Source organism: Sceloporus occidentalis, unplaced genomic scaffold (assembly GCF_023333645.1).
Source record: "Sceloporus occidentalis isolate IW3139 unplaced genomic scaffold, rSceOcc1.0.p SCAF_17, whole genome shotgun sequence".
NCBI classification, from domain to species: domain Eukaryota; kingdom Metazoa; phylum Chordata; class Lepidosauria; order Squamata; family Phrynosomatidae; genus Sceloporus; species Sceloporus occidentalis.
The window spans coordinates 14,033,176-14,060,709 of NW_028316997.1; the positions used below are offsets into that span (position 1 = coordinate 14,033,176).

Sequence of the window (27,534 nt, forward strand, 5' to 3'; positions counted from 1 at the left end):
CCATGGATCCTGGGCCCTTTCTGAACATTCACTAACCACCTAGCGTTTTGTAAATGTAAAATAGCGGTTTTAGGAAAACGTCGGCTTCTGCTTGAATTTCACCGAATCCGCATGACCTATTGCGATTTGCGGTGCTGTCAGTTCACTTTACAAATGGCCCAGCTGTTCTGTTACTGATACTGCATCTTGTGTTGTTCAATGGGCTTAAGTTTTTTTTTATTTATTATGCAGGGCTCGCAGTTGGGCTGGATCCTCAGGGTTATGGAAATCCAGATTTCTGTTGGTTGTCTGTACATGACACACTTATCTGGAGTTTTGCCGGACCCATTCTTGTGGTCGTCACTGTAAGTGTTTGTTTATAATCTCTAGTCTGCTTGAGTAAAATGAATGCCCATCTGATGAGGGCAAGTAGTCTTTATTAGGTGTTTCCATTTATATTTAGTAACTGTAAAATAAATTAGAAATGTTTAGATTAGCGGTAGTAGAGAGTTTATTGTACAGGTATTTATATAGGTATGGGTACTGATTTGAACCAAAGTGCTTAGTTGCTGGACATTATTATTATTATTATTATTTATTACTTGTTGGTCAAAAGGATACATAGTTAGAAAGGCTTAAAAAAGTCCATTGATTCCTGCGTTTAAGTCAAAAAGAATTAAACCTGGAGACATGGACAGCAGATATGTTGTGAACGTATCCAATCTACCTGTGTTTAGCAGAGAGAATTATAATGGGACATAAAAAGCATTTTGAAGGATAAATTGTGTAAAATGTAGTGTTATTTATATATCGGAGAAATACCACATAAGTTTTATTTAAGTAGAAAGAGTATTATTATAATCACATGTACTGGACTAACAAGCAGCGGCTGGTTTTATGTGTAATGATGTGTTATCTTCACAGATAAACATAGTCATCTTTGTGTTGGCTGTAAAGGCATCCTGTGGACACAGACAGCGGGCATTTGAAAAAACCGGAGTCATGTAAGTCCATATTGCAACTCCAAATAAAAGTGTTTAATTAAGTGTCGGACTGCTCAGTGCAGTGCTCTGCATTGTTCAACCCTACACAAATTCAAAAATGTCTGGAATAAAAAGTTATTCAAAGCATTAGAATCACACCTGTTCACTTTTTTGTTTATTTTTCAGCTCTGCACTGAGAACCGCTTTCCTGATGCTCCTCTTGATCAGTGCAACGTGGTTACTGGGACTTATGGCCGTTAACAGCGATGTGATGACCTTCCATTACCTCTTTGCCATCTTCAGCTGTTTGCAGGTGAATTGTCTTCTGGTCTGCTCCATTAAAATCTACATTGACCATTTACCTACTGTTTTTTTTTTTAAATAGTCAGCTCTATGGATTATGTGGTGATTGGTGATTAGCTCACCAAACGTAAGAAATAGCAAAGGCCACCAAAACATTTGCCTACAGAGCCAAGTACTGTGGAAAACAGAAAATTATATTTTCCTAAAAAAAGAGTGGATTAAAGGAGAGCTACCCTGTTTCATAAATATAGACAACTGCAAGGATCTCAAGGGTATCCCTCCTCCCTGTATATAATGTGTGTGTTATTTATGAGGTTCTAATTGGAGTTTCATGGGTATGCCAAAGAATTCTTTGTTCTGTAAATATAGGCTCAATCTGTGTGAGAAAATGTTAACCTTAAGAAAAGCTAAAACAAAATATACCAACTTCAAAAATATTTTATTACTAAATGTTAGCAAATGTATTAGTTGTATACAACACTAATAATACAAATGTAAACTTCTTTTTATGCAATTCATTTTTATGTATCTTTGTTATTTTGGAATGAATACAGGCTCAGCTAATTTGAGTTATCTTTATAAATTGATAACATTACATAAAAACAATGTTGCTTGCCTTATTAAATTTTTTATGGCGATGAACACTTTGCTTGTTTGGTTTCATCATAACTCACAAAACCTTGAAATACTGCATTGGTCTTTTTTTTCAAGAAGGTTACTTGTCTGTAAAACTGCATGTCCAAAAAAATATAACTTACCGGAGCAATATAACCCATATCATGAAAACTTGGCAATTGTTTTAGCAATTTGTCAAAGTTCGCTATATGTGTTCTTCAAACCTGTATGTCAACTTTATAATAGGGGCTAGAACTGAACTTATTTGAGATGTAAAAAGTACTAAGGCTGCTAGCAATGTCTATTTAATAGTGTCAAAGCCGTGCAATGTGGTATTTTGTCATGCAACGTCCATAGATCTTTGGAATCAATGCGCCCGTAGTTAAGAACCAAATACAAAATAATGATTTCATGTGAGGAAGCCTATGGAGTTCTCAGGAAGGTGGTTGGAATAACACGCATTGACCCATGTCCTACTTAATTACGAGACAGAAGAAGACTTTAACTTTTCAGATGTTTAATAAGTGAGATGCTGACACGCGTGTGTATATCTAAATAGAAGAGAAAGGGGGCAAGCACTTGTATGTGAGAGAAGACTCTAATAAGGTCTGTAACAGTGCAGTGGCTGGCAAATGAGGTCACTGGCCTGGGAAAGCTCAATGAATCAGTACAATAAGGGTGACTGCCTACCCTCCCTTCTCATCCTGAAGAGCTCAGTGAACCAATTCTACTGCCTGTGCTGTTACTCCTGCTGAAATAGGGTTATTAGGACATTAAACCATTCCAAGACCTTCCAAAACATGCATTTCATGCCTTTGGTGTTACTGCGGTGCACGTGCTTTATAATTGGCAATTACTGGCAACATTGCTTCACCTCTTCATCTTCTCTTTTGTTTGTCATAGGGTCTCTTCGTTTTCTTTTTCCACTGTGTCTTTAATAAGGAAGTCCGCAAGCACTTAAAGAATACTTTTAGTGGAAAGAAAGCTCTAGCAGACGACTCCACAACAACAAGAGCCACATTGTTAACAGTAAGCAAGTCAATGTATAAATTGCCATTGTATTCATTCAGTTCCATACTGCCCTCTATAGGCAAAAATATGTAACTGCAAAATTGTTTGAATGTTTTAACCATGTTTTAAGAGGATGAACAGACATATATATACCTTTTTAAACAATAATATTTGTCAGTAAAGGATACTAAAGAAAGAGTGTGAGGGCACTGGTTTGGATTCAATTTTATTTTGAAGTAGGACATATATTAAACTGCCCTTTCACTCCATGAGTGGTGAATTCAAAGATGTCAAAAAATTTCTTTCCTGACCTTCTTCCATCTTTTAAAGATGTAAGAAATTGTTTATAGAGATTTCCACGATCAAGAGGGAGGTGTCAATGTAGTCTAAATTACTTTATTTGAAGAGAAAAAAAATGTTTCTTTTCAAGGAATGAATGAAGAAAGGATAAAGAATTATAGTCTATAGTTGCAAAGTTGTGGAATGTAGCTTATAGTAGTCATATGTTTTGTAATAGGATTAATTTTAATATTTAAAAGTAACTGGTGCACTGGAGGGTAATTCTTTTTCTTTCACAAACATTTTCTATGATTACTTTAGTAGTAACTAAGATCCTTGAAGATTTTGCCATTCCGTAGTTGGGGTCGGTGGAGTTTATCCATCATTAATATATTTAAGGAGAAAACAAAAAGAAACAGCAGAAAGGTTCAGTTGCTCCAGTGTATTTATTTTCCAAAACACATATATATATACACAAAATAATATATCTTGGATTCACCTCGTCTACCTGATGAGGGCCTGTTCTTATGCTTTGTTTATTTTAAGGGATTCAGGAGGCCATTTGTAGGGAAGGTAGAGTCTTAGTGCCAGAAGTAGGGCCACAAAAATACTCTGACCTATTTGTCTTTTTTTAATTATTATTATTATGTTTATTCATTATTTTTACAGTACACTTTCTTGCTTTAAACACGATTATTTAACAACAAACAAATGACATTAATTATAACTTTTTCATAAAGCGAACTCTAAACTGCAACAATACATATATGGATGAGCCAAACATGTACAGGACAGGCATCGGAGAGTCCACTGCCTCACTGGAGAGCACCGTCAGGTCAGCCAAGAGCCACAATAGCTACCTTGCTTATATTCTCAGGTAATCTGGTGGTGGGTGCATGGCGCTTGGGTTCTATGCTATATCTTTTGCAGAGAAATCGCCCCCTACAAAAAAAAGTAATTTGATATTAGCTGAAATATTTACATTAAAACCTCCACCAACATGAATGCTACATGTTTTTATATCATCTTAACAATAGGTGTTCTTTCTCTTTAATATTGCCACATGAGTTGTTGTGGTCCTATATAAAATATTACATGTTGTTTTGAAAGTGTTTGATATGACTGGTAATCATAGGTTCATTATGAATGAGAACATTATAGCAGTCCATAACTAAAGAAAGTTCTTGCAGTTGGCCCCTAAAAGCCCCCATGACTATGCTTTAAACATACCTAAGTAGTCTTCAGAACTTGCAATCTGATGAGTTTCAGTTAACCTATGAAGGTATTGTCCTTACCAACTGCAATGCTCATCTTCTTTTCACAGCTAACACAATGCAATTGTATACCTCCAGAAACCACTAACTAACACTGTCTCTATTCCTTCTGAATTTTAATTTAAACGCTATACACAAGAAAACCCAATTTCCTGCTAATTATCTGTTTATGGCTCTTTTAACAATATTTCACTAATTTGGCTGGTTGCTTGAAATCATAAACACAGAGCATGAATTCACACAACTTGCAAGCAGTGATTTTAATGGGCGTTTTGTTTGTGGTTAATTGTGTCCACTGATAAAACGCTGGCATTTTTTTCTAAATTCAGAGATGAAGCTGCCCAGAAGCTTAGTACGTCTTCTGGACAAACTCGGGCTGAGGTAGATTCCTCCTTTTTGCGCAGAGCACGCTCCAATGGTATGTAATTCAATCAATATGGATTTTTGGTTAAATGTTTTTATATTTCACTGTAATGCAGGGTACTTGTTTTTCTTTATCTGATTTCTGATCTATTTTCTGGTTATTTGCCGAGCATCTTTAAGGAGGTACTTAATATCTCCTTGAACAAAACTATGCATCCACTTTACCTTCGGTTTAGCCAGTACTGTGGTCTTAGAAACCAATTTGCCAGCCAACCTATTTTTGCTGTATTCCAAGCTGACAAAATTCTGTTGGAAGTGCGAAATGATGTTTCATTGTGTTCTTTCATAACTCTGGTTGCTTATTTGTAGGCCATGATTCTGATTCAGACAGCGAGCTCTCCCTTGATGAGCACAGCAGCTCATATGCGTCTTCACGTTCCTCGGACAGCGAGGAAGATGGGATTGAAACGGAAAAACAATGGAAGCCATCAAGTCCCAAAAACAACGAAAGAGGCCCTGTCCACAGTACTCCTAAAGGTATTTAGAAGTACATTTCACAGTCAAGCAGAATAATCTGTCTTTTATATAGACATAACACAACTAAATTATATACCTAAACTTTCGTTACTTGCTTGTTTTTTAATGTTCATTTGGTGAGATACATATGTTGGTTCCTTGCAGTGGATTCTATACCGAATCACATTAAACCTTATTGGCCTGGAGATGGTATGACTGCCAGTGACAGTGAGGATCAAGGTGGAAGATGTAAGTTGAGAGTGGAGACCAAGGTGAATGTTGAGCTGCATAACGAAAATAAGGTCAATCATTGCGGGGACACACCTCACGATAAAGAGAATGAGGCACACCTCAAGGATGGGAAGCTGGTCATCAATCAAAACAACCAGCAGCCAGAACTGAGAAAAGGTAAAACATCACAAAAGCGTAAATGTTTTTACAGTATAACAGCAGTATTTGACCTTTGCCAGTGCAATAATATTAATGCCAAGAGAGTGCTATTTAGCAAGGCCCAGAGAGCTCTACAGCCTTGATGACCTGTTGCTGGAGCATGTTATATCTCTACAATATTCCTGAAGGTTCTAAGGAACAATCTAGTAGTTTAACATTATATATATATATATATATATATAAAAATATATATTAGAGTTATCTTAGTTAAGCACCAGGCAGTTGAGTTGAGCAATTGTTTTAAACCGTAATGTAATTTATCACCAGATTGCTAGCAAGACAATTGCTGAATTTGTGTTCTATAATAGAATGGGCATAGCCCATAAAATCTGCTTTTTGGGGACAAATTGTTTCTTAACGCTATGGTAACTTTCTTTTTAACTTTTTTATCAGGTATTTTAAAAAATAAGGTAACATACCCTCCACCTCTGACGGACAAAAACATGAAAAATCGACTGCGTGAAAAATTATCTGATTACAATCAAAGCACCATCTCATCAAAGCCTTCGTCTCTGTGCTCTAATGATGGTGTCCGTCCAGTAACAGACCCCGGGATGAGTATTAAAAATGTTCAGAGGAATCACTCTCGAGAGCAAATTAATGGCATGGCTTTGAGTGTGCAGGTTGGACCTACAAACGGAGAGGCATCAGATTCAGAGTATGTATATCCAACAACAAAAAAATTATGGGGATACACCCTGGAATTAATGGGATAAATTGATTCTTTTAAATAATGAGCATGTACTTTATATAATAACATTTAGTTTATGAACTTGTGTGATTAACTCCTGCGTACAACACGCAACACACAAAATATATGTAGTGATTTTATTAATGTAGGATAATATCACCCTATTTATTTAGTTGTAAAAATCATTTTCTGATTTTATTTCCTAAAATATTGTGGGCATTATTCTTCTTCTCCATTTATAGTGTTACTATGCATTAAAATTTGATGCACATAGTATTTTTGGAAAACAGGTTTTGTAAAAAGAAAATGTAAAAGATAAAACTCAGTGCTTAATTTTACCCTTATACAAAAATGATTGGTCAATGTATTATATACGACCTATAACAGAAATAGACAACTCTACAATATATATATGGAGATTCTCTGTTAAATGTATGTGTTTAATTTGCCTTGTGTGTATTCATTGATAAAATGTTTCTTGGCTGTTTTCCCTTTGGAACCCGTGGACGCTATAAACCTAATTTCATGGTGTTCATTGGGTTAAACTTACTAGAAGTGTACGTTCAGACATCCTGTAGAAGGGTCTTTTCTGTTACATTTTGCCTATGTGTACATATTTATCATTGGCATAGTGCATGGTCCCATATTGATAGGGTCATCGTAAATGTTAGGTCCTGGTTTGGTCTTCTGTTTTTCCTCATCAAGCAGCATGATCTGGTAATGCATGATAACTAACACACAGTGACTGGTGTTTGGCTCCTGTACCTAACCCTAATCCTGCATGGTCCCTTCTTTCATGCACAGCGGCAGTAATGAAACCTCCATTTGAATCATCAGGAAACCATGAAGGCTGCTAGTAAACCGGAGCGCTGGTGGAAGTGTGGACCTCCCTGTGCAGAAGAGCTCACCTGTCAGCATTGAGGATGTGTTATTGTAATTACTTAAAATGGCATGCTTGTGACTGCTTTTAAACCAAGCAATGAAAAAAAGCCATTTAATAAGCGAGGATCCCTGCTCCAAAGCTCCATGCTGGACGCCAGTGCCAAAAGAAAAATCAATGAGACTCCATTGCCTTGGATGCACAAGACGTCAACATTATGGATCTTGCTATAGAAGATCAGCAGTCACTCCAAGCCATACATGGAAACGAGATTGTCTTGTGTTCAGCCTGTGCTCATGACTTTGGAAAACATGTAAATACAATGGATGTACTATTTTCAAATCAGCACTGTATAGAGAACCCTCCTGCATGGGGTCCAGCTTGCTGATTGTTACGTGTCTGTCACAATGTGACATTCCAGCCTACTGAACAATACTCACAGGAATGACACCAAGTGCCCTTCATTCATTTCACCACATTACAAATTGTCTTAAAAAGAATCAGCTTATAAATCTATGAAAAAAAACAAACAGATGTAGATAATTTTATATATTTTGTATGGAGACTCTTACAAAGAAAAGCTCTTTTTATATTCATTTTTTTGTCACTAGTACTAGTTTTGTTTATTTGATACCCGCAATCATGCTGATAACAGATATTTTTCTAAAACGAAGATTGCACAAAGTTACTTGAATTTCATGTGTCACAACACAAAGGTTCCCATAATAGAGGGTTTTTTTTAAAGAAAATCACGGGTGGTTCTTTAAACAATTAGCTCCAAATTGAAGGTTCTTATTCTAGTAGTGCTCCAAGATAAATATGGTGTTCCCAGGTGGCCCTTTTAAATGTCTTTGCTTTACTAAGACCCCCATTTACCTTGGCAACCAGTAGTAGGGAAATTTACTTTTCAAATCTATTCTTCCATTTTTGTTCTCGATTATCCGATACGTCTTTCTTGCTACTTTAACATTCCACCATAAATGTTCATTAGAGGTTTTATTAGTGCCAATGTTACTCTTAAAGTTTGGTGGCTCATTGATGTTTTAGGACGGTATGTTTTGCCTGAAATGTTTATCTTTCCTTCTCCATATTCTTCACTGCATGTACTATATGTCACATTCAAGTTACACAGTCATGCTTACTTCCTAAGCTCCAATCAAGGGCTGATCATTTCTTCTTTGAAAAGTCTTTCTAGGCTGTAGCCATTTGCAGGTAACTGGCAGTGACTGTAGCTACTAAATTCAGGGTATTTTCTCTAATACAAGGAGTCAGAGAGTAAGAAATGCCTTAACTTAGATTTTTTTTTGTTAAATTATGACATATTCTTATTTTCTTTTTTAACCCTTCATTTGGAAGTATCCAGAAGAATATGCATACATTGCAGATGGTTACAAATCCCTAACCCCTTCAGGTTTAGGACCACGTGTTTGTTAGGAATATTTACACAGCCAGTGTATGATATCTGTATCTGAAATACTGACACAGCGGCCCACGCGAAGTAATGAATGCGTAAAAAAACATTGTGGAAAATATGCAGGTTATACTTTGGTGCAAAACCACTATGAAGTTGTAAAAAAATGTGATCTTAGAAGCTCTCACCTGTTTCTGTCTTCCATAGAACTACTGTAATAAATATTATCCCTCCTCCTCTGTTACTGTAGCCTAGAATCCAAGGCTTTGTTTTACAGAGACTTTTTATGTATATTTTGACCCTAAATGTTTTCTTGGCTTGGGTATTTAAAAAAAACCAAGAAGTGTTAAAATATCAGTTTTGTTGAAATTTTTAAAATTATTTTTATGACATACTTTTATGAAAAATATCAGACACTGGATTTTTTAACGTGTATTTATTGATGTATAAAACACTGGAAACAGTACAGATGGAAGATGGAATGGTAAATTAAAATTATGAATTTTTGAGTGTGTGTTGTTTATTACATTGAAATAACGGTTTTAGCCAGAGAGGGCTGGTAGCCCACTCTGGGGGGCAAAGCAACGAGAAGGCAGAGAAAACCACAATTAACAAACAATACATGCCCTTCAGTCCTGTCCAACTTCCATAGGGAACTACAGAGACCACCTGTAAAAAAAGAACACAGAATCCCACCAGGGTGTAAATGTTACCTTGTTACTCTAGACTGTAAGTACCTTTATGAGGAATTGCAAATAAAGCATAGAAGAAATAGTTTCTGGCGGTGGTGCAAAATCTTTAAACCAGAGTGGTCCAAGACTCAATTGCCATATTCCCCTCTTAGCCAGCCAACATCTGGCCTTTATATCCTCTTGTCAAGATTTTCATGACCTTACTTTCCACCATTTTGTTAAACTACTATCCCCCTTTACTTGTCCTGGTTGCCTATTGGGCGTGGAAGGGGTAGATTGGGATTCTGTACTCATTTATACAAGAAATTCAAATGTCTGCAATGTATTGTGGATTTCACAAGATCCACCTAAACCAATTTAGAAGGGAAAAAGTAGGTAATCTAATGAGATTTTCAGTAACATCCTACAATTAACTAGGGGGGAACAATTCTTCCAGCACACAAGTAGCAGAAAGAATGTTACATCTTAAATAAAGGAGATAAAAGCAAGTCCTGGTATGGCAGAGAAAATAATGGGGAAAGGCGCATCCCAACCTCTCCTTTCTTGTACTGGTTTGATGGTATTTATATTCTTGCTTTCCACAGTTTCATCAAGAGCAATAGTAGGGCTTCAGAATAACTAATATGGCAAGCTTATCAGCTGAGTATGAGTATGAGCTGAGAATACCTTCAAATGGGGTCACGGGCACATAGACTCCAAATCAGAAATAGATGACAGCTGTTCTGTTCTCTCTAATGAATGGACTTCGTAGCTTCAAATAGTCTGTTTAAATGTACTTTTTAAGTAACTGAGGTTATTGTACTGGTGTTTATAAGAATTTTTGTAACTGTCAGCCTTTACACATTTGGATGATTTAGGATATTAAGAAATAGTAGTGAGTTTAGTAATTTTGGGGTGTACATGTCTAAATACTTATACATAACCATTTTATTAAGTGATTTGAGGCATTTTAATTCACAGACCCAAAGTGCTATACAAATAGTTGCAGCTGCAAAATACTAAGAATTGTTACTGATTTTACGATACCTTTCTCGCCATTTTAGAAGGAAACTCGCTGGGCTTGGCCCTTTATAATGCATAATGAAGTTGCTCCGTTGATATGTTCAGCTGTGCCAGGTTAGTTATTACACTTTAAAGTTACGTTTAGCGGTGGCGGAGAGTGTGTTTGCCGTACTATACCCCTTGCCTGACCCGATAAAGCACACACTTGCTCTTTGTATGTGACCTGTAGACCCGCCTTACTCTTTTTGTTTAACCGAGGGTGTGGAAAGCAAATATTACATGGATTAAGTGAAATAATAGCTTGTAAATATTACCTGTCAGGTAAACCATTTGCATATACCTTATCAGCCAACTGTTTCAACTGTGGTGAAAATACCGGATTTTCTGGATTCTGACGACATACCTTATCGATTCTTCTTTGCAATGGATTTTCAGTTATACTTCGGTGCCCTAGGAAAATAAGCACACAGATGGCTGTTCACGAAGGTCCAGGAAACATCCACGTTTGCTTATTAACACATCACTGAAATATTATCAGCTAGATCAGGTTTTCTCCCCTATTGACTCGGTGCTTTGAGTGTAGACAAAGGGTCTTTTAATGGACGCGGATTTTGTATGTTACTTGGCTGCCTTACTATTGTGTAAATTCACAATGCAAACAGACTCATGTGCACATGACCCTGCAGTGTTCAAGGTACACTAGGAATGGTAAAGGCAGATAATACTAGAGAACGTTTCATAAAATCTAAATACCCGGCATACCACACCTTGTCATGACTCCATTTTATTTGCTCTACTTCACTGGGGTTTCTAGATATCCAGCAACAACCATGCAAATTGTTTTAAAAGGACCCAACGCATTTTTCCGATAAAAAAAAGAATTCTATAGCTTAATATACTTATTAAACCTATGTTCAGATTAATTGTTTTGCAGGCCTGCTTCACGTGTTTATGGTCCGAATGAAAATTGCATTGGTGGCAGCTGCTTTTGGTAGACGTGAAGGTTGGAAGCTGGAAGCCATTGTTTATTTCTTCTTGCTTTTGGCCTGATAGTAAAAGAGCTACTAGGGTGTTTAAAAAGTATTCCCTGCAACAGAGGGGTCTTAGAAACTTGATTTTGTTTTATTTCAATGGATGCAGCTGCAAATCCTTTGAAAATGTGAATATAATAAGCAAAATAAAGCAAAAAATAAAAAAAGTTGAATACTAATGGTTAATTAAAAAAATAAAGAGGATTCTCAAGATGTAATAAAAATAGGGTAATGGAGCTGCTAAGATCTGGGCTCCAGTGATACCACACCGAAAGGAAAGAAAAAGACAGCGCTAAAATGACTCAATGCCACAATATAATATATATATTTTTACAATATATACAATATTTTATAAATATATAATGGTATTAGATAGGATACATTGATATATTGTATTTATTTCCTGTATATGTTTATTGATCTTGATTTATTTATATATGTATTGAATAAAATGTATGTTTGAATCCTAGTTTATGGTAAAGTGTGCAGAATATAACAATATATAGTGGTAAAAACAAAACAAAACAAAAAGATATGCCCAAAATCAAGCAGACTATACGCTGCTCAAATATGCCATCCTTTATGAGCCTCTGATGTAATTGTTTGTGGAGCTGCAACTCCAATCACCATTGTCATCATTCTGGCTGAATGTGATGGTAGTTGTAGTCCATAATAGCTAATTGGTCCAATTTTGGGCTTCAAAAAAAATAAATTGTTTCATGGACTCAAATATTCCCAAACAAGCTACAGTCGGTCACATACTGATCAACATACTTCTCCACTACAGACACAATAATGTATAAGTAGTGATAAGGGATGGCCTATGGGATAATAGTGATTTTATGCAGCAAGAGTGAAACAATAGGGCCCAAAGACCTATTAATCAACAATATCATATAATGCAACAATGGCAGTGCTGACACCATGATGGAATTTATTACATTATTAAATGGACACAACATACATAATACAGAAAGCATCAAAACAGGTACATTCGATTCCTTTAGTGGCCATCATTGTACTGTATCACACATGATGTCACAAGCAGGTCAAAGGGGGTTTTAACTTATATACCCTCAACTGGCAACCTAAAGAAACCATCTGTCATCCCCACCTGCAAGCTCTCAATACCACTGAGCTCTTACCCCAGTCTTGTTGGTGCAAGGTTTCCAGGGCTTCCCCAGATGCTTGGACATCCTAGATGTTTATCATGTGTAAGTCTTCTTTTCAAAGTCATCCGTGGATATAGGCTAAGATGTCATACCCTAACGTTCTACTTTGGTAAGTGATCCTGCACTAAAATTGGTTTCATGGAACATTAAAAAGATAAAGACCCCAAAGTTGAAAATTGTGTTACAAGGGTCTCATGACATATATTAAACTGTACCTCTGCCATCGCCACAATCACATACTCACCTCCAGGTGCCTCCTTTTTACCATTACAAACAATGCCTTCAATGTATGTTTCAATAATGTATTGAATATGTGATCGGCGCTCCACTGTGTTTATAGCGCGCTACCTTACGTCTAATGTCTAATAAATATTTTCTTGCGTAATGTTTTCAGGCAGCTGCATATTAGCCATTTGTATGATAAAGGAGAAAAGTATTTTTCCATGGTACTTCCCCGAAGGCAGCCACTAATAGGTTCTTCCCATAAAACTGAGAAAAAAAAAATCATTCTTCAATGTTCTCATAGCCTGTCTTTATGTAACTAAACCTTCAGAGAAAAGAATAAAATGACAAATATGCTAAGATTTATTTACAGCACCTTTGATATTTTATTTGGGCACAGGTTTTACAGTGAAACCAAATGAAATACATTGCCAATTCTTCTTGTAGTTATTCAGGGAAAGTGATTGTTTGTCACCTGCATTCAGAAGCATCGGCATGCAGCTAGTTATTGAGTTATAACATAACATCCATTAGCAGCTCACACCTCTGCACTAAAACAGGGGAAGTATTTCACACAAAATAAAATAAGACGAAAAGAACTACCAGAAAGCCATACCGGGAAAAAAAAATAAAAATGTATCATACAAAGCAATATCTAGCACTAAAACTTCCATGCAGAACGTAGTTGCACAATTAACACTGCTCCAATGTACAGAAGGAACTTGTTTATGAGACATAAAAAACATATTTAATATATGGAAAATAAAGACAGCAGCACACAAAATGCATATCAAAACACATCATCAGCCAAGGCATCTGCTTACTCTGATCCCATTTACCAAATTGGAGATTTCCTAATTATTTTTCTCCCACATGTAACATTTGGGGATTGCCAATCTGATCAAAAAGCCAATATGTAAGCCAAAACGCACTTAAATATATAGAGCATATACATGTTGAGGTATGATGGATTAATAAACTGAATGGGAAAAAAGTGAGACAACTTATCCTGTTAATTTTGCTGCCTATGTTTCACAGTTTTCAGACAAATATGGTCCATAAAGTCATACCTGAAATAGATTCATAAAATAATAATATACTAATCATTGTTTCCTTATTTTAGATGTAAACCGTAAGTGTGTAATATACATATATGTATACCGTTCAGCTCTTGCATTATACATGGGTGCCTATTATTCTAGTTTTGTAGTTCCCACTTTTTTCATTTTCAATAACATAGTCAGGGAATTTAATGTAGATTTTCATTGGTTTCCCATGACTATATGTCAAGCTTGTATTGGAATCCATAAGTCTTTGTCAAACCTTAATAGACCAAAAAATTCAATCATTAGCCAGTGTCTAGAATTTAATAGAAATTATAACAGTGTCAATAATAAAACAATTTTAAAAATGCATCATTTAATCTTCAGCAGAAAATATATTTTCATGCCATTGTTCAAACACACATGAGTATAGATTGTCTTGAACACAATCAATGATTGTTTATAAAATGCCCCGGAGTTAGTATGCCAGTCATATCTGTCAGAACTTGTGCCTTAATTAAGGTAGAGACAGTGTGTGCTTTCCTTCCCGCATAATTCCACGGCTCAGATTTCATAGAATTCTTTCAATTTGCCAGGAAAATAGGAGCCGTCAGGACACCGGATCCATCTCTTCAACAGCCTCTGTCGACACATTTGCTGCCGATTTCATTCTTTGCTGGCCCTGCTGCAATGTGTGCAGCGAAGGGCCCAGTCTCATGATCTTGCCACTTCCAAGGCATTCCTCCCCTTTGTAGAAGACTGCAAACTGGCACAGGGACGAGAAATCAGTACATTGCTGGTTTTTAATGTAAACATACCCCATTGCGCACACACAAACTGAAATGGAATCAAATGGATTCAGGCAAAGAATCACAAACACATTTCCAAGTCCTAAAGTACACACAGAACAGATATTAAAGAAAACAGCTCCGTGCAAGTTGTTTCACGAAGACGCCTCTGCAACCCTGCCAGTGTTCACATTACGATAGCTTTTATGTTGGGACACCTGCAGCTCTAATCGTAAAAACTTTATAGGGAAAAATAGTAACCCATGTTGGTCCTACCATGGCAAAAATTAATTGCAATGCTTTATTAACTGGAATAATTTTATGGTAGCCAAGAAGCTCTGCTAATTTCACAACCTATGGGGTTCCTTGACATGGTAGGCAAGGTGTGTGGCTTGTCCAAAATGTAGTACCAAAGGCATGATTACATTTATACAATAGCGGGTTCAGATTTGAGCCCTGGCAATTTGTTTAACTGCTGTGTCAAAATTGCATATAATACTGCAGGAGTAAGAGTTGGCTTTCAGCAAGTAGATGGCAGCAGCGCATTAAACGGCACAGAGCATGTCTCTAAATTTGTAACATTCAGTTATAATTTATTTATGCCAGTAAAATGGGGATATCCTTTAAAGCTGCCCATTGTATTTGGAGTATGAGATCCCTTAATAACCTGTAAGCCATGTAAGGCCATTGCCAAGTATTTAGAAACAAATGATGTTTTACATAACATCAAATATACACCCCCCCCCCCCTTTACATTCCTACATTCCTAGTGCAGCCAATAAATCCAATCAAAAAGTTTTAGGAATGAAAAGAAAAAAGTATAAAGTCTACCTGTCCAGGCGTCAGCGCACGGATTGGCTTGACCAACGACACCCATACTGAGCCATCTTGGTTTAGCGTCAGCACACACGGCACTAGAATATAAGAAAACCCCTCAAATTTGGCATTGCAAAGATTGGGACAGGCAAGTAACACCACCAAGATAATGATTCCTTTGTTAAGCAGATTGACATAGCATTCTTGAGTAAAGACATTACATATATTACATATACACACACAAATTAGATTAAGCACGTGTGAAAACCTGAATACAGAAGTCAGAAGAGGAGATAACAGTAGGAGAGATCCAAGTCATCGGAGGAACCAAGAGGGCGGTTGGGATTGTATATGCATATGAGAGTAGCAATATGGAGGGGTGGAGAGTTGCTTTCTTCTGGACTGGTACAGTGAGGATAGGAAAATTAGTCTGGCAGCAGAGTTGAGGAAGGATTGGATCAATGCAGGGTGGAAGAAGTAAGGGAGACCAGATAGTAGGAGTTGCTATAATCCAGACTGGATATCACAAAGTAGGGGATTAGCAGTTTGGTTTCTTGTGTGAGGAAAGGGCAAATTTGGGAGATCTTTTTACTGTGAAAGTGGCAGGACTTTGTGACTGACTCAATGTGAGGGATGAAGGACACAGAGTCAAGAGTAAAACCAAGGCAGCGAATGTAGCCCATTGGGTGGATTGTGGAGTTGTCAACAGTGAGAGATGTTGTCAGGAATTGTGATAGCGGAATAACCATAAGCTTGGTCTTAGAGTTGTTGAGCTCCAGGAAACGGGACACCATCCATGATGCAATTCGGGAGGAGGGAAACCAGACGGCCGCTTGATGGGGATTTGAGATTAAGGGAAGGTTTCTTTAGATGAAAGAGAGATGGTAGGACAACAACAAGGTCAAGTGGGCAGGTGGGAAGACAAGAGGGTGTTAGAAACCTTACTAGGTGTAACAGGACTGAGGGTGGGTTGTGGTAAAGAGAGGTGTTGAGGTACAGTATAAGTAGCACCCTTGGGGTGGAGGTTCTCTCTGATATTTTGCATTTATTTTTAAAATGGGTAGTAGACCTTGGGATGCAGATGGAGAACAGAGGTATAAGAGCAGAGCATAACTTTGTACTAAAGTCGTCAGGTAAACACAATTTACTCCACAGAGGCTTAGTGGTGCGCGAACACCTGGAGGCAACGGGACTGTGTGGAATGCCTTTGCTGAGGCGGGGGACAGCGCAGTCACAGAGGCAACCTCCTCTAGACCAGAGGATAGCATGTGTTGGTGGTGGTTTGAGTAGTGGGAGGTAGAGATGGTTGAAAGGAGAGGCAGAATTGTGTTTGTTAGCTGTAGAGGGTTAAGTTCACAGAGGTTTTGGTAGGTTTGTGGTGGCTGTTTAGGTAGAGGAGGTGGTCCAACGATTTAGAAAAAGGACTATAAGCAGCAACCAATAAGACCTGGGCCAGTGCAATGAAAGGAGTAGTAGGATATATAAATGCACAAAATAAAAATTCCCCAATTTACACAAACAAAAGTAAAGCACCAAATGCATTTGCAAGTGATGGTAGCACTGAAAACTATAGAAGAAACGCTTCTGTTTTAGGTTTCTCAAGAGACAATATCACTACTCTGTCCTTTAGCAGGATGGCAGCCACAGAAGAGGTGGCTGGGGCACAATACATTTTTTTTTTCTTTTTAAAAGGAGGCCGTGAAAAATTCAGATATAGATGTCAGATCAGCTGAGTTTGTCAACGTGAACCGTTTTTAAGCCTATGGGTAATGACAATAATAGTAATAGTAAAAATCCCATGGCTGCAGTAACATACAGGGACTGCATGGATTCTGTTGTTGAAATGGTTCTACGATGGGAACCACAAGGCATGTTCCAACGTATAGCAGCGAGACAGTTAATCGTGGTTAGCATCATGGTTATAGTAACTTTTCTTCAAACTCCAAACAATGTAACGATTGAAAAAAGCAGAACCCTAAACATGATTTCTGAGCTGGGTAACAAGACGTGACAAGCAGTGCATTTCTCTTGGATTAGTGCATGCCGTGGGTGCGTTCGCCAATAATATGATACATGAACTTCACAAGAGCTGCTATAATCACACTGAAACGCCAGCCAACGCTAACCACCATTACCAAAGACAAAAGCTAATTGCAGACAGCACCTTATCGGATGGCAAGCAAAACAAGCTATTTAACATTTGGAAAAGCTTCAGAAACATTACAATATATACGCACAATGAAAACTTTGTTTACTCGGTTTTGTAGTGCAAGCCAAATCTTTATAAAAAAAAGAGCTGCTGAAATTATACAATTTTAATTATCACAGTTACAGAAAAGTGACACTTAAAAATAATAGCAAAGTACACTGGATATTAAAATTGATCTCGTATTCACTAGATGAGGTGGGACAAGCGCGTGTGACCTAGCAACGCAGTTTCTCTATGAAAGCCGCACTCCCGTCACAATATATATATCTCCAGTGCCCACTCCCTGGGTATTTTTGTGCAGGAGATTTGTTTCGCCAAGGTGAAAATGTATTTAAGGGGATTCTACAGGAAAACCCCAATGATTCTGGAAGGGGCCACCATATCATATCATATATACATTAAAGGAGGGCTTGACAGATTTGCTTTGAATCTAGGAGCCAGTTTTGTGTTTTTTATAAACTAATATATATATATTTTCAATGACAAAAATAACAGACCTTAAATTTACACATAATAAAGACTAGAAGCAAAGAGATTTAACGTATGCAGATCACTAATATTCCCTGATGTGACAATAGATGTTTCATGGAATATATCAGTTTTTAGAACTGAAGTGCCAATGCTCCACAGGCTTTGCACCTTTTTTCTAACCTCTTACTCTCTTTAAAGTCTTTTCTGTCTACTTCTTGCAATCTTTTTACCTTGTCTGTCTTTTAGATTCTTGCATGTGATTGCTATATCTCTTTCTGCACCAGACCTCCCTTGCTCTTTTTTCCTGTGGTTTTCAAGTCCCCCTCCCCTTATTCTCTTGCTGTCTTTTGCTTTTACCTTATTCTCATACTGGAATCAGAGAGCCAGAAAAGGAGATAAAAAGGAAAAGAGACTGCAAGAAGTGGGCAAAAACGTTCAGCAAGAGGAGAGACAGAAAAGAATTAAAAACAGAAAAAGAGGCATTGAAATCAATATGCAAAAAAAAAAAAAAAAAAAAAAAAGATATAGCAAAAGAAACTGTACAAGAATCAAAAAGGCAGAAAAGGGGATATCAATGGGGGGAAAGAGATTGCATCACAGGACAAGATCAGGTCTTGAGATTTAAATGGGCATTCTTTGTGACAGACACAGATGTACGTGTACGGACACCATGCCAGTCACTGCAGCCAGCACATCATCAAAAATGAATTGTGCCACGGCAGACACAGTTTTAACACTAGTCAAGAAACAAATGTATCTACCATCCCTGCTGACAAACAGAAAAACTAGACTAATCCAGCCACATTTTCCGTTGTATGGACAACAGTGAAAACCAAATCCATTAAAGGAGACTAGAAAGAGGCGTGTAAATAAATTAAACGTGATTTACACTGTGTGGACTCATAATATAACATATGAAGACCCATAATAATATGAAGACCCTGTATGAAACAAACTGAAGACAACTAAAATTAATAAGGATGTTCTGCGTGGCCAAAATATTGATTTTCACAGTTTTACTGGTGTAAGGCTTTGATAATAAAAGTTTTATATTATTAGACCAGGGCTCGACAAATCCCAGGCGCCAGGTCGCCATGGCAACTGATAATTTTGTCCTGGCGCCTAGGTGTTTGTGAGCCAAACCGGCAAAATGCCGAAATTAAAAAAAAAAAAAAAAAACGGCCGAAAATAATCCCCGCAGGGGCCCCACTGCTTAGCTGTGCGTTGCTCTTAATGTGCAAGCAGCGTCTCTTGTGCTGGAGTGGCCACAGGAAGCAGGAAACCAGAGGAGTCGGGATAAGAGAAGTTCGTGCAGAGAGACAGAGATAGAAGCAGCAGGGCCCCTATGGAAGTCTGCGTGTGAGAGATCTGCAGTGCAGGTAAGGGGGTGAAGGAGGGTGCATGAGTGAGTATATGAATGAGTGTGTGTGATAGCATGGTTGTGTAAGTGGTGGGAGGAGCATGGCACATGGGGCTCTAAGTGATGTGCAGCATCAATACACAAGGGGGGGGGGGGCAGCAAGCCAGGTTTCAGCATGTACTCCTATCATGCCAAGTCAGCCAGTACATGCTGGAACCTGGGTATGTCTGGGCAGGACTGTGATTGGTGTTAGCAATCAATAACTCGAGACTGAGTGCTGGGGCAAAGTGTGAGACTGAGTGCTGGGGCAAAGTGTGAGACTGAGTGCTGGGGCAAAGTGTGAGACTGAGTGCTGGGGCAAAGTGTGAGACTGAGTGCTGGGGCAAAGTGTGAGACTGAGTGCTGGGGCAAAGTGTGAGACTGAGTGCTGGGGCAAAGTGTGAGACTGAGTGCTGGGGCAAAATGTGGGTGCTGGGGCAAAGTGCGGGTGCAGGGGCCAAAAAAGTCCTGGCTCCTAACTTTTTTAGCTGGCTCCTAGATTTTTTAACAAATTTGTCAAGCCCTGTATTAGACAGTCATAGCATTGTTAAAGTCACCTATACTGAATGCACATTAATACACATGTAAAGTAAAAACTCACTGAGCGCCATCTGGTGTTGGAATCTGAAATGACACTCCATCATCTTATCCCTGATCAACTCTGCAGGTGGGTCTTCGGAGAGCCAGTGCACACGATCTGTTCGCAGCAAGTCTCTCAAGAGAGCTGGATGGTTTGTAGATGGTGCCTATAAAAAGAAAAATACATAAAAAATTATCTTTGCTGGCATCTCTTAAATATGCGGCTAGGCGTAATCCTTAATATCACAAGTGGGTCAGAAGGGGAGAGCTCCCTTCTAATTGTTTTTTTCTACAGTGGTGGCCTCCCAAAGTGTATTGCTGATCCAGATGCTATGAAGTGTCAAAGACAATATCAGATAATTACAAAAATTACATAATGAGATACAGATTTCAGAACTCAAAAGATATAAAAGGCAACAGCAATATATTTATAGGGGAGTCATGCCCGTATATCCCACGGAAAAAAATAGTTGGATCTTTGTTTATTATTAGTTTTTGTTCCTACAAAGCTGCATGAAACTAACTGAATGTCCACACATAACCAGGTACCCATCAGACAAGACAGTATAAAAATAAATTGTTTGCATACATGATGGAAGCAATTATGCTGCTGTTGTCCTTGTGTTGCTACACCAACACACAGACATATAAAGGCACAATGCAAATACATACATACATACATACATACATACAGACAGGGCCGGCCCGACAATGGAGCCGAGTGGGGCAACCGCTCCAGGCGGCACTTTTGAAGGGGCGGCACTTTTTTTTTTTTTTTTTTTTTAAGCGAAAGAGAGAGAAAGGGGCGCCGAGTGGTTTTCGCTTACCAAGCTGTCAGTACCCGCTCGGTGCCCCTCTCTCTCTCTCCTCTGCGGCGAGTCTCCGTTCGGTCTCGGTGCCGGCTTGTAATGCTGAATGCCGGAAGATTTCCGGCGCTCAGCATTACAAGCCGGCACCAAGACCGAACAGGGAGACTCGCCGTGGCAGGGACGGAGGGAGAGGAAGGGTAGATAATGGGGGGGGGGCGGCAGGGATGGAGGGAGAGGAAGGGTAGATAAGGGGGGGGGCGGCATTTTAAAATTCGCCCCAGTAGAGAAAATTCGGCCGGCCCTGCATACAGATATCCTTAAAGAGCACAACCACACACCATACAGGGCAGCCAAGATCACCCCGCAGAAGAAGCTCATTGGAGGTGGATCTTCAGAATGCATATTGAATAAAGTCTACATACACTTCTGCTGCAGGAAAGTGGCTCTATTCACCTAGAGGGCCACTTCTGGGCAACCACATTACCCAACACAACTCTATTCCCGCTTATTAGTGTAAATGCATAAATTACACTGCAGCAAGTGATGCCCCTTGCCACCAGCCAAAAGACAAATTATAAAAGCTTTTGGGCAGTGTATGCTGAATAAATATAAAATACTTAATAAAGGCTGCCTGTCATATTTCAGGAAGAATTCCAGGTCCCAGAAAAGCAACCATATTGTTTTTGCAGAATAAAATTAATTACATTATTAAAATCCTAGTTGCTTTAAGGCACTTGCTTAAACAGACCTCACTGAATTTTAAGTTCCAAATAATGCTGTAACAAATGATAAGCAGGGCTGGAGAAGAACACAAATTTATCTTAACGACGAACACTGTGGTCATCAGCAACCTCATTGCATATGAGAGAGTTTGTTCCTGCACTCCCTATGGCGCTATATACTAAAATGCATAGCAAATGCCATAAATTGTTATGAATTCGTTTTTTTTACAGGAAGCCGGTAATAGAGATGAAATGCCCCAGACTCTATTGCAAAACAAAAATGTATTGCATTGGGACTTTAGTAGAGCAACTTTACATTTAAACTTTAATTTGCACCTAGAAGTCAACCTGCCCACGAGAATCTTATGTTACAATGAATCGAGTCAATGGTGATGCTTATATATAGGAGCCACATACCACATAAACAGTCCCTGTGGCCACATCCTTATCCACAACAAACCATGCATCCTGCTGACCTCCGATTCTTGCCCTCTGTCCCAGGGTGAACAGGAACCAACCTATTGAAACAAAATAAAGTCAAGATATATCATACATTTATTAGTAGTGGGACAAGTGAATTAAAGCAATTGTGGAATTTCATTACAAATACAGTGGCTGTATGGGGTGGGGGGGGGGTGTTTTAATGAACAACTCACTCAGTATAGCCAGTTTCTTTAGTATGAAATGCACAGCCAACACCTCCCTCGAGGAAATACCTAATACTGCATGTAGGTTATCTGATCATTGGTTAAGAGCCCAAACGTTGCTATACACGCTATTCTACTAGCATGTATGCAAACGTAATATATATATATATATGTATTCAGATATAGTACAAACTTAAACAAGTATGTTTTCATCCAGCTGCTATATATTTTGGATTCCACCCCATCCACCTAAATAACAGGTTCACCGAATAAGATTTGGTAGAAACGGAGTTACACCTTAAGTAATGGAAATAAAAACATAGCAAGTCTCGGAATGGAGAAAGGTGAATCCCCAAACCCTTTCTATTCTTGTACTGGTGGGGATTGTAAAAATTCGGACTTGAGTAACTATCAAGAACAGACGAAAGTTAGGATGCTCACCTTTATGAGTTCCCATGATTTTTCCATCCTCTATTGAAACAAAGTTTCCAGGCTGAGGTTCCAAATACTTGAACGACAAACATAGATTGCTATTAGAATTGCACTGCCATTTTATATTTCCGGTAGCATGATCAACGCGAAAGAACCAACCTCCAGTATGAATCTTTCGAAGTTCCTTTCTCCAATGAAACAGATTCCCATACTCTAAATATATATATAAAAACCAAGAAATTAACCTTGTTGTATAAAGTATGTTTCATAACACTAATACTTTATATTCTTCTGGTTTATCATGTACCAAATTGTTGAATACATCTCACAGTATTATGGTTTGAGACATGTTACCATTGTTACTGTACTCCCCTTTATTTCACTTTAGTGAATAAACCCTACTATATTATTACGGTAGGAAACCAGAAATGGCGTAACAACCAGGTTCTTTGCATGATCAACTAGTTATGTCACAGCTAGAAGGCAACTTCCTGGTTATATAAATTATATAGAATATATTCATAGTAGTGAATTGGTTTGTCACATGTAATAGGGAATAAACCGATACAATGTTATATCAAAGTTACCTACAAATTCAATTGGGTAGGAAATACCAAAACTCTCAGTAAAACCAAGCCATGTGCAAACTCCACTGCTCTGAATCAACGATGGATATGTGTATTTCCTAGGAAATATATGTGCTCTTTTTATATCTAGGGGGCATCCCACATGCTTTTAAGTCGGTTATTGTCATTTAGTGAACAGAAATCTCAATAGAGAAGCACTGAGCTTGTTTTCTTGCCTCTTTTCTCTTTAAGACATGGTGGAATCCAGCTTCTGCAGCTATTTTCTTTACAAAGTCCTTTGTTAATCCTCCAAGCGGAAACATGGTTTTCCGTAATGCATTTTGGGAAATCTGACATAGGAAAAATGTCTGGTCTTTAAATTTATCAGCTGCTTGTAAAAGCTTTACATCTGTAAATAATAAAAGAAAAAAAAAAAGAATTCTAAGTTTAATAGTAACTCCAGCACAGCCCAGGCTTTTGTGTAACCATGAGCTCAGTAGGTAATGGGCGACGGTAAAAATGTTGACCTAAAACCAGTATGTGACAGATTTACATGTAAATGTAACAGAAATGGCCTTCAGACAGATGTGGTACAGCCTAATTTACACGGGGTGGCATTAGGTTATCTATGCTAAACATAAGCCATGGAACAGTTTAAGATTTTTCTGCAAAAAGGGGGAAATGCTTTTTTTTCCCCCAATTGTATGTTTCTAAAAGTGTAGAAATCTTGTCAGGAACACAGACAATAAATATTTTCAGAATGGAGTTCTTTGCCATGAAAAATAGAATTTTCAAGCTTATTACCAATCTTTGTTATGAAATTATAAAATGCTGTAACAGTATGGCTTAAGTGCTTAATTACAAGGGATATCATCTTTTTACAAAGCTAATGAAAAAAAATATCACCTTTAAGAAAGATGAAAGGTTAAGAAAAAAAATAGAAAGTTATATATATATACACACACACTAATATATATATATATATATACACGTATGTATTATTTATTACATATACACATACAAACACAGAGAAATGGGAGAAAGTTCTTGCAGCAAAATCTCAAACTAAAAACCCTAGCATCCCCCTCGTGTATAATCCTAACGACACAAAAACAGGATTGGGTTGTAGTTAATTAATGTAGTTAAGTAAGAGACAGCCTTGAGGTCCTTGATATTACCGAGTATACAAGTTTTACATACATGCTCTGGACCCATTGTGTATGTTAATGTGGGGTATGCCTGTAGATACTCTGATTAATCCACCCGTACTGAAGCAGAGTTAGCCACAAAACAAAAAAACGTAAACGAGTTTACGAATCAAAACCTACCATTTCTAACTTCAAATCTGTTCCTAAAGAGACTTGGTCTATGCTTAATATATTTCTGCTGAAATACCTCTTCATCTTCTTGTGATGTTCTAGCATAATGCCCAGTGGCAATGGCGTCAGCACCTATCATACAATAGAAATATAATACAAATAAGCAATCTTATTCCGATAACATGAACGAACACCAGTCTATCTGATACAAAACAGAAAACTAAATCTAATTGGAGCGTATATAGTTTATAGGCAACGTTTCCTCTTCTTACGAAGTCACTTACTACAACTAGCAGCTGCCAACAAGACATCCAAGTGATCAGCCCCTGTCAAATAATTACTGGAGTTTTGGCACAGAGATAAACTTAACTCAAAAAGCATAATGAGTAGGCTACTAGCACATGAGACACTTACCTAAATTATCTATGGCTTGGCTGATTAAATAATTAAACTTGATATGCTTGTTGCACAGAATGTCAGGGTTAGGAGTTCTTCCTTTCTCATATTCATTCAAGAAGTAACTAAGAAAAAAAAAAAAAAGAATCAAACAGATCAGCATTTCAACAGAATTCAAACCCTCCTGTTATTTTCCTAGAGAATGCTGCATAATTATATAACGATCACTTAGAAGTACCTGAATACATCATGCCAATATTCCTTGACGTAGGACACTTGATGGAAGGGGATATCCAGCATCTGGCAGACCTTATATGCATCCTCGCAGTCTTTCTCCGCACTGCAGACACCATGCTCATCCACTACATCCCAATTGTTCATAAATACACCAGTGACATCATATCCTGTTTAAAGACAAAAATAAACACTAATGTTTTACATAGAATATTTTAACATTGATGATGGAGCGAAAAACATCCGGGAACATAATGCCTAAAAAAATATCAACACTACAATAGCATCAGATGTTCAGGCAGATCAGTGAGGCAAGTGATTATACTGTGGGGTATTCTATCACAAACAAGTAAGCATATAAAACACATTTATAATGGCATAATAGCATATGTATTTAACGTTACTTTAATTTCTTAAAAGGGACAATATTTATCTCCTTCGTACTGCACAAAGTCATTATAACACTCTAAAAGTCAGTCGCTAAATGATATTTAAGTTAAAAATGAGCTTTAGTACGCAGTTGTGACACAGTCCCCATGATGGGATGTCTGTCTGGACTTGCATTGGGTCTTCAGCTCAGCATGTCAGCAATTTATTACAGGCTCTGAAAGTTGTTGCTGTTTGCTGCTGAAAGGCGAAATATGGAAAACAGTAAAGCTATGAAGCGATAAAGTGCTGAAATGCGTTGGTTTCACATGCAGCGAGTCTCAGAAACTGATTTGGATTCGGCTACAGAGATCTGTAACGATGGTCACTAGTCAAAACCGGAGGGAACGGGGTAATCAGAGGTCTATAGACGAAGCGCAGCAGAGTACTAGTCCCATAGTGTGTCACAGAACTCAATAGGTCCGTGCAAAACATAATGGAGTTTATTCACTAGGAGGGTTTGCAAGCAAGTTGTAATTTCAACTCCCTGACTTCACTATTCATTAGGAAGGGCCAATAGTGGCAGGTTTCTCCAGCCCTATGTAATGCATAATTCAATGGGTGAGGAGACTAAAGAAATCTCACCGAGTTAACTATACATTATACAGTGAAGTAAAGGGCTGAAACCCAACTCTCCCTTTAAATGAATAAACACCGTTAAGACGCCAGTCCCAGCTTCACTCACATGTCCCCAAACAGACCTCCGAACATCACAGTGTCATGATGAATGCACACGGTGGTAAATCCGCGTGTTACTGAGGCATAGCCACTCTCACCTCTTCTCCGGAGCAGTAAAGCGGCCACCGAGCTGTCCACCCCGCCAGACATGGCACACACCACCCGGCGGACTGCCTGCATGTTGCCCTTACTTCCACACCGGGCAGAATGTCACCGATACCGCAGCTGGCGGAAAGTGCAGCGTCAATACGCGCCCGTGGGAAAAAGGGAGTCGGAATAAGAGTTCCGAGTTGGGACTACTCAACCTGTGACTAGCTTAGCGCGGGCGGGATAATGCTACTGGTAACACCGTGTCTAATGTATTGTAAGAACGGCCCACGCGTGTCAGTGTTAATGATGTAAGCGCAATTATCAGGCATTAGAAATACAGCTCATATATCAGGTTTCCGGCGGTTCCCCTCAGGAATTGTCTGTCGCTTGAAAACCTTTAATGTGACCCATAACTTGGCCTTTTGATTTTAATATTTAAAGAGCCGGTAAATGTTATTATTTTAAAATGAAAGAGGTAATTGAAAAAACAAAAAAAAATTGTACCGTGTTTGCGTAGAAAAAGCGCAGTACTTATCACCTTTACCTCCTGCCACCTACAGTATGGCCGCCAGCTGAGTCCAGCTACACTGTGGGCGCAATAGCACGTCCAATAGCGAGGGTCCAAACTGCGGCTATGGACGCTGCCGGCACCCAGCAAAAAGGTGTCCAGCGCTTATGTGTGTATTGTTGATTCTTGGGGCCACAAATAGTGTAATTTATCATACAGCCCAAGCGTCCCTATTTGGGAAGCACAATTCCCTCTTTCCTCCACTGATGTATGACTTTGGTGGGTATAAGTATGGCAGTGTCCTGGAGTACCAGGTCACAATAAAGTAATACATCCCCATAGTTGCCAACTGTCCCATGTTTTCCCCTGATTTGGCAGCTTCAGTGCTCCCAAACACCACGTGCTGGCGATTGATGCTGAGCACCCGGATATAACATCATATCCCGGCGGACAGCAAGGGAGCGCAACACTGAAGCAGAGGCGTGAAGAAACATACCGAATCTGTCAGCGCTTAATAAAGGATTATAA

At 38.4% G+C, this 27,534-nt stretch overlaps 2 protein-coding genes across 2 annotated transcripts in view; one reads left to right on the plus strand and one right to left on the minus strand.

Annotated features, from left to right (window-relative positions):
• Window positions 1–7,293, plus strand: part of LOC149302865 (cadherin EGF LAG seven-pass G-type receptor 1-like) — a 93,613-nt gene extending 86,320 nt beyond the window's left edge. The window contains exons 26-35 of the mRNA XM_089482078.1: window positions 232–344; window positions 904–983; window positions 1,149–1,275; window positions 2,784–2,909; window positions 3,911–4,047; window positions 4,774–4,862; window positions 5,177–5,344; window positions 5,489–5,731; window positions 6,167–6,431; window positions 7,269–7,293. Coding sequence (XP_089338204.1) covers window positions 232–344; window positions 904–983; window positions 1,149–1,275; window positions 2,784–2,909; window positions 3,911–4,047; window positions 4,774–4,862; window positions 5,177–5,344; window positions 5,489–5,731; window positions 6,167–6,431; window positions 7,269–7,293 — 1,373 coding nt within the window. The remainder of the gene's footprint in view (window positions 1–231; window positions 345–903; window positions 984–1,148; window positions 1,276–2,783; window positions 2,910–3,910; window positions 4,048–4,773; window positions 4,863–5,176; window positions 5,345–5,488; window positions 5,732–6,166; window positions 6,432–7,268) is intronic.
• Window positions 7,294–14,527: 7,234 nt separating this feature from the next.
• Window positions 14,528–26,588, minus strand: LOC149302866 (mitochondrial tRNA-specific 2-thiouridylase 1-like). Its single transcript, XM_089482128.1, has 11 exons — window positions 26,507–26,588; window positions 25,309–25,474; window positions 25,089–25,195; window positions 24,684–24,806; window positions 23,592–23,764; window positions 22,949–23,002; window positions 22,799–22,865; window positions 22,128–22,228; window positions 20,202–20,346; window positions 15,537–15,619; window positions 14,528–14,683 (listed from the first exon to the last, which is right to left on the minus strand). The coding sequence occupies exons 1-11, from the start codon at window positions 26,586–26,588 to the stop codon at window positions 14,528–14,530; spliced, it is 1,257 nt and encodes a 418-aa protein (XP_089338254.1).
• Window positions 26,589–27,534: the final 946 nt, after the last annotated feature.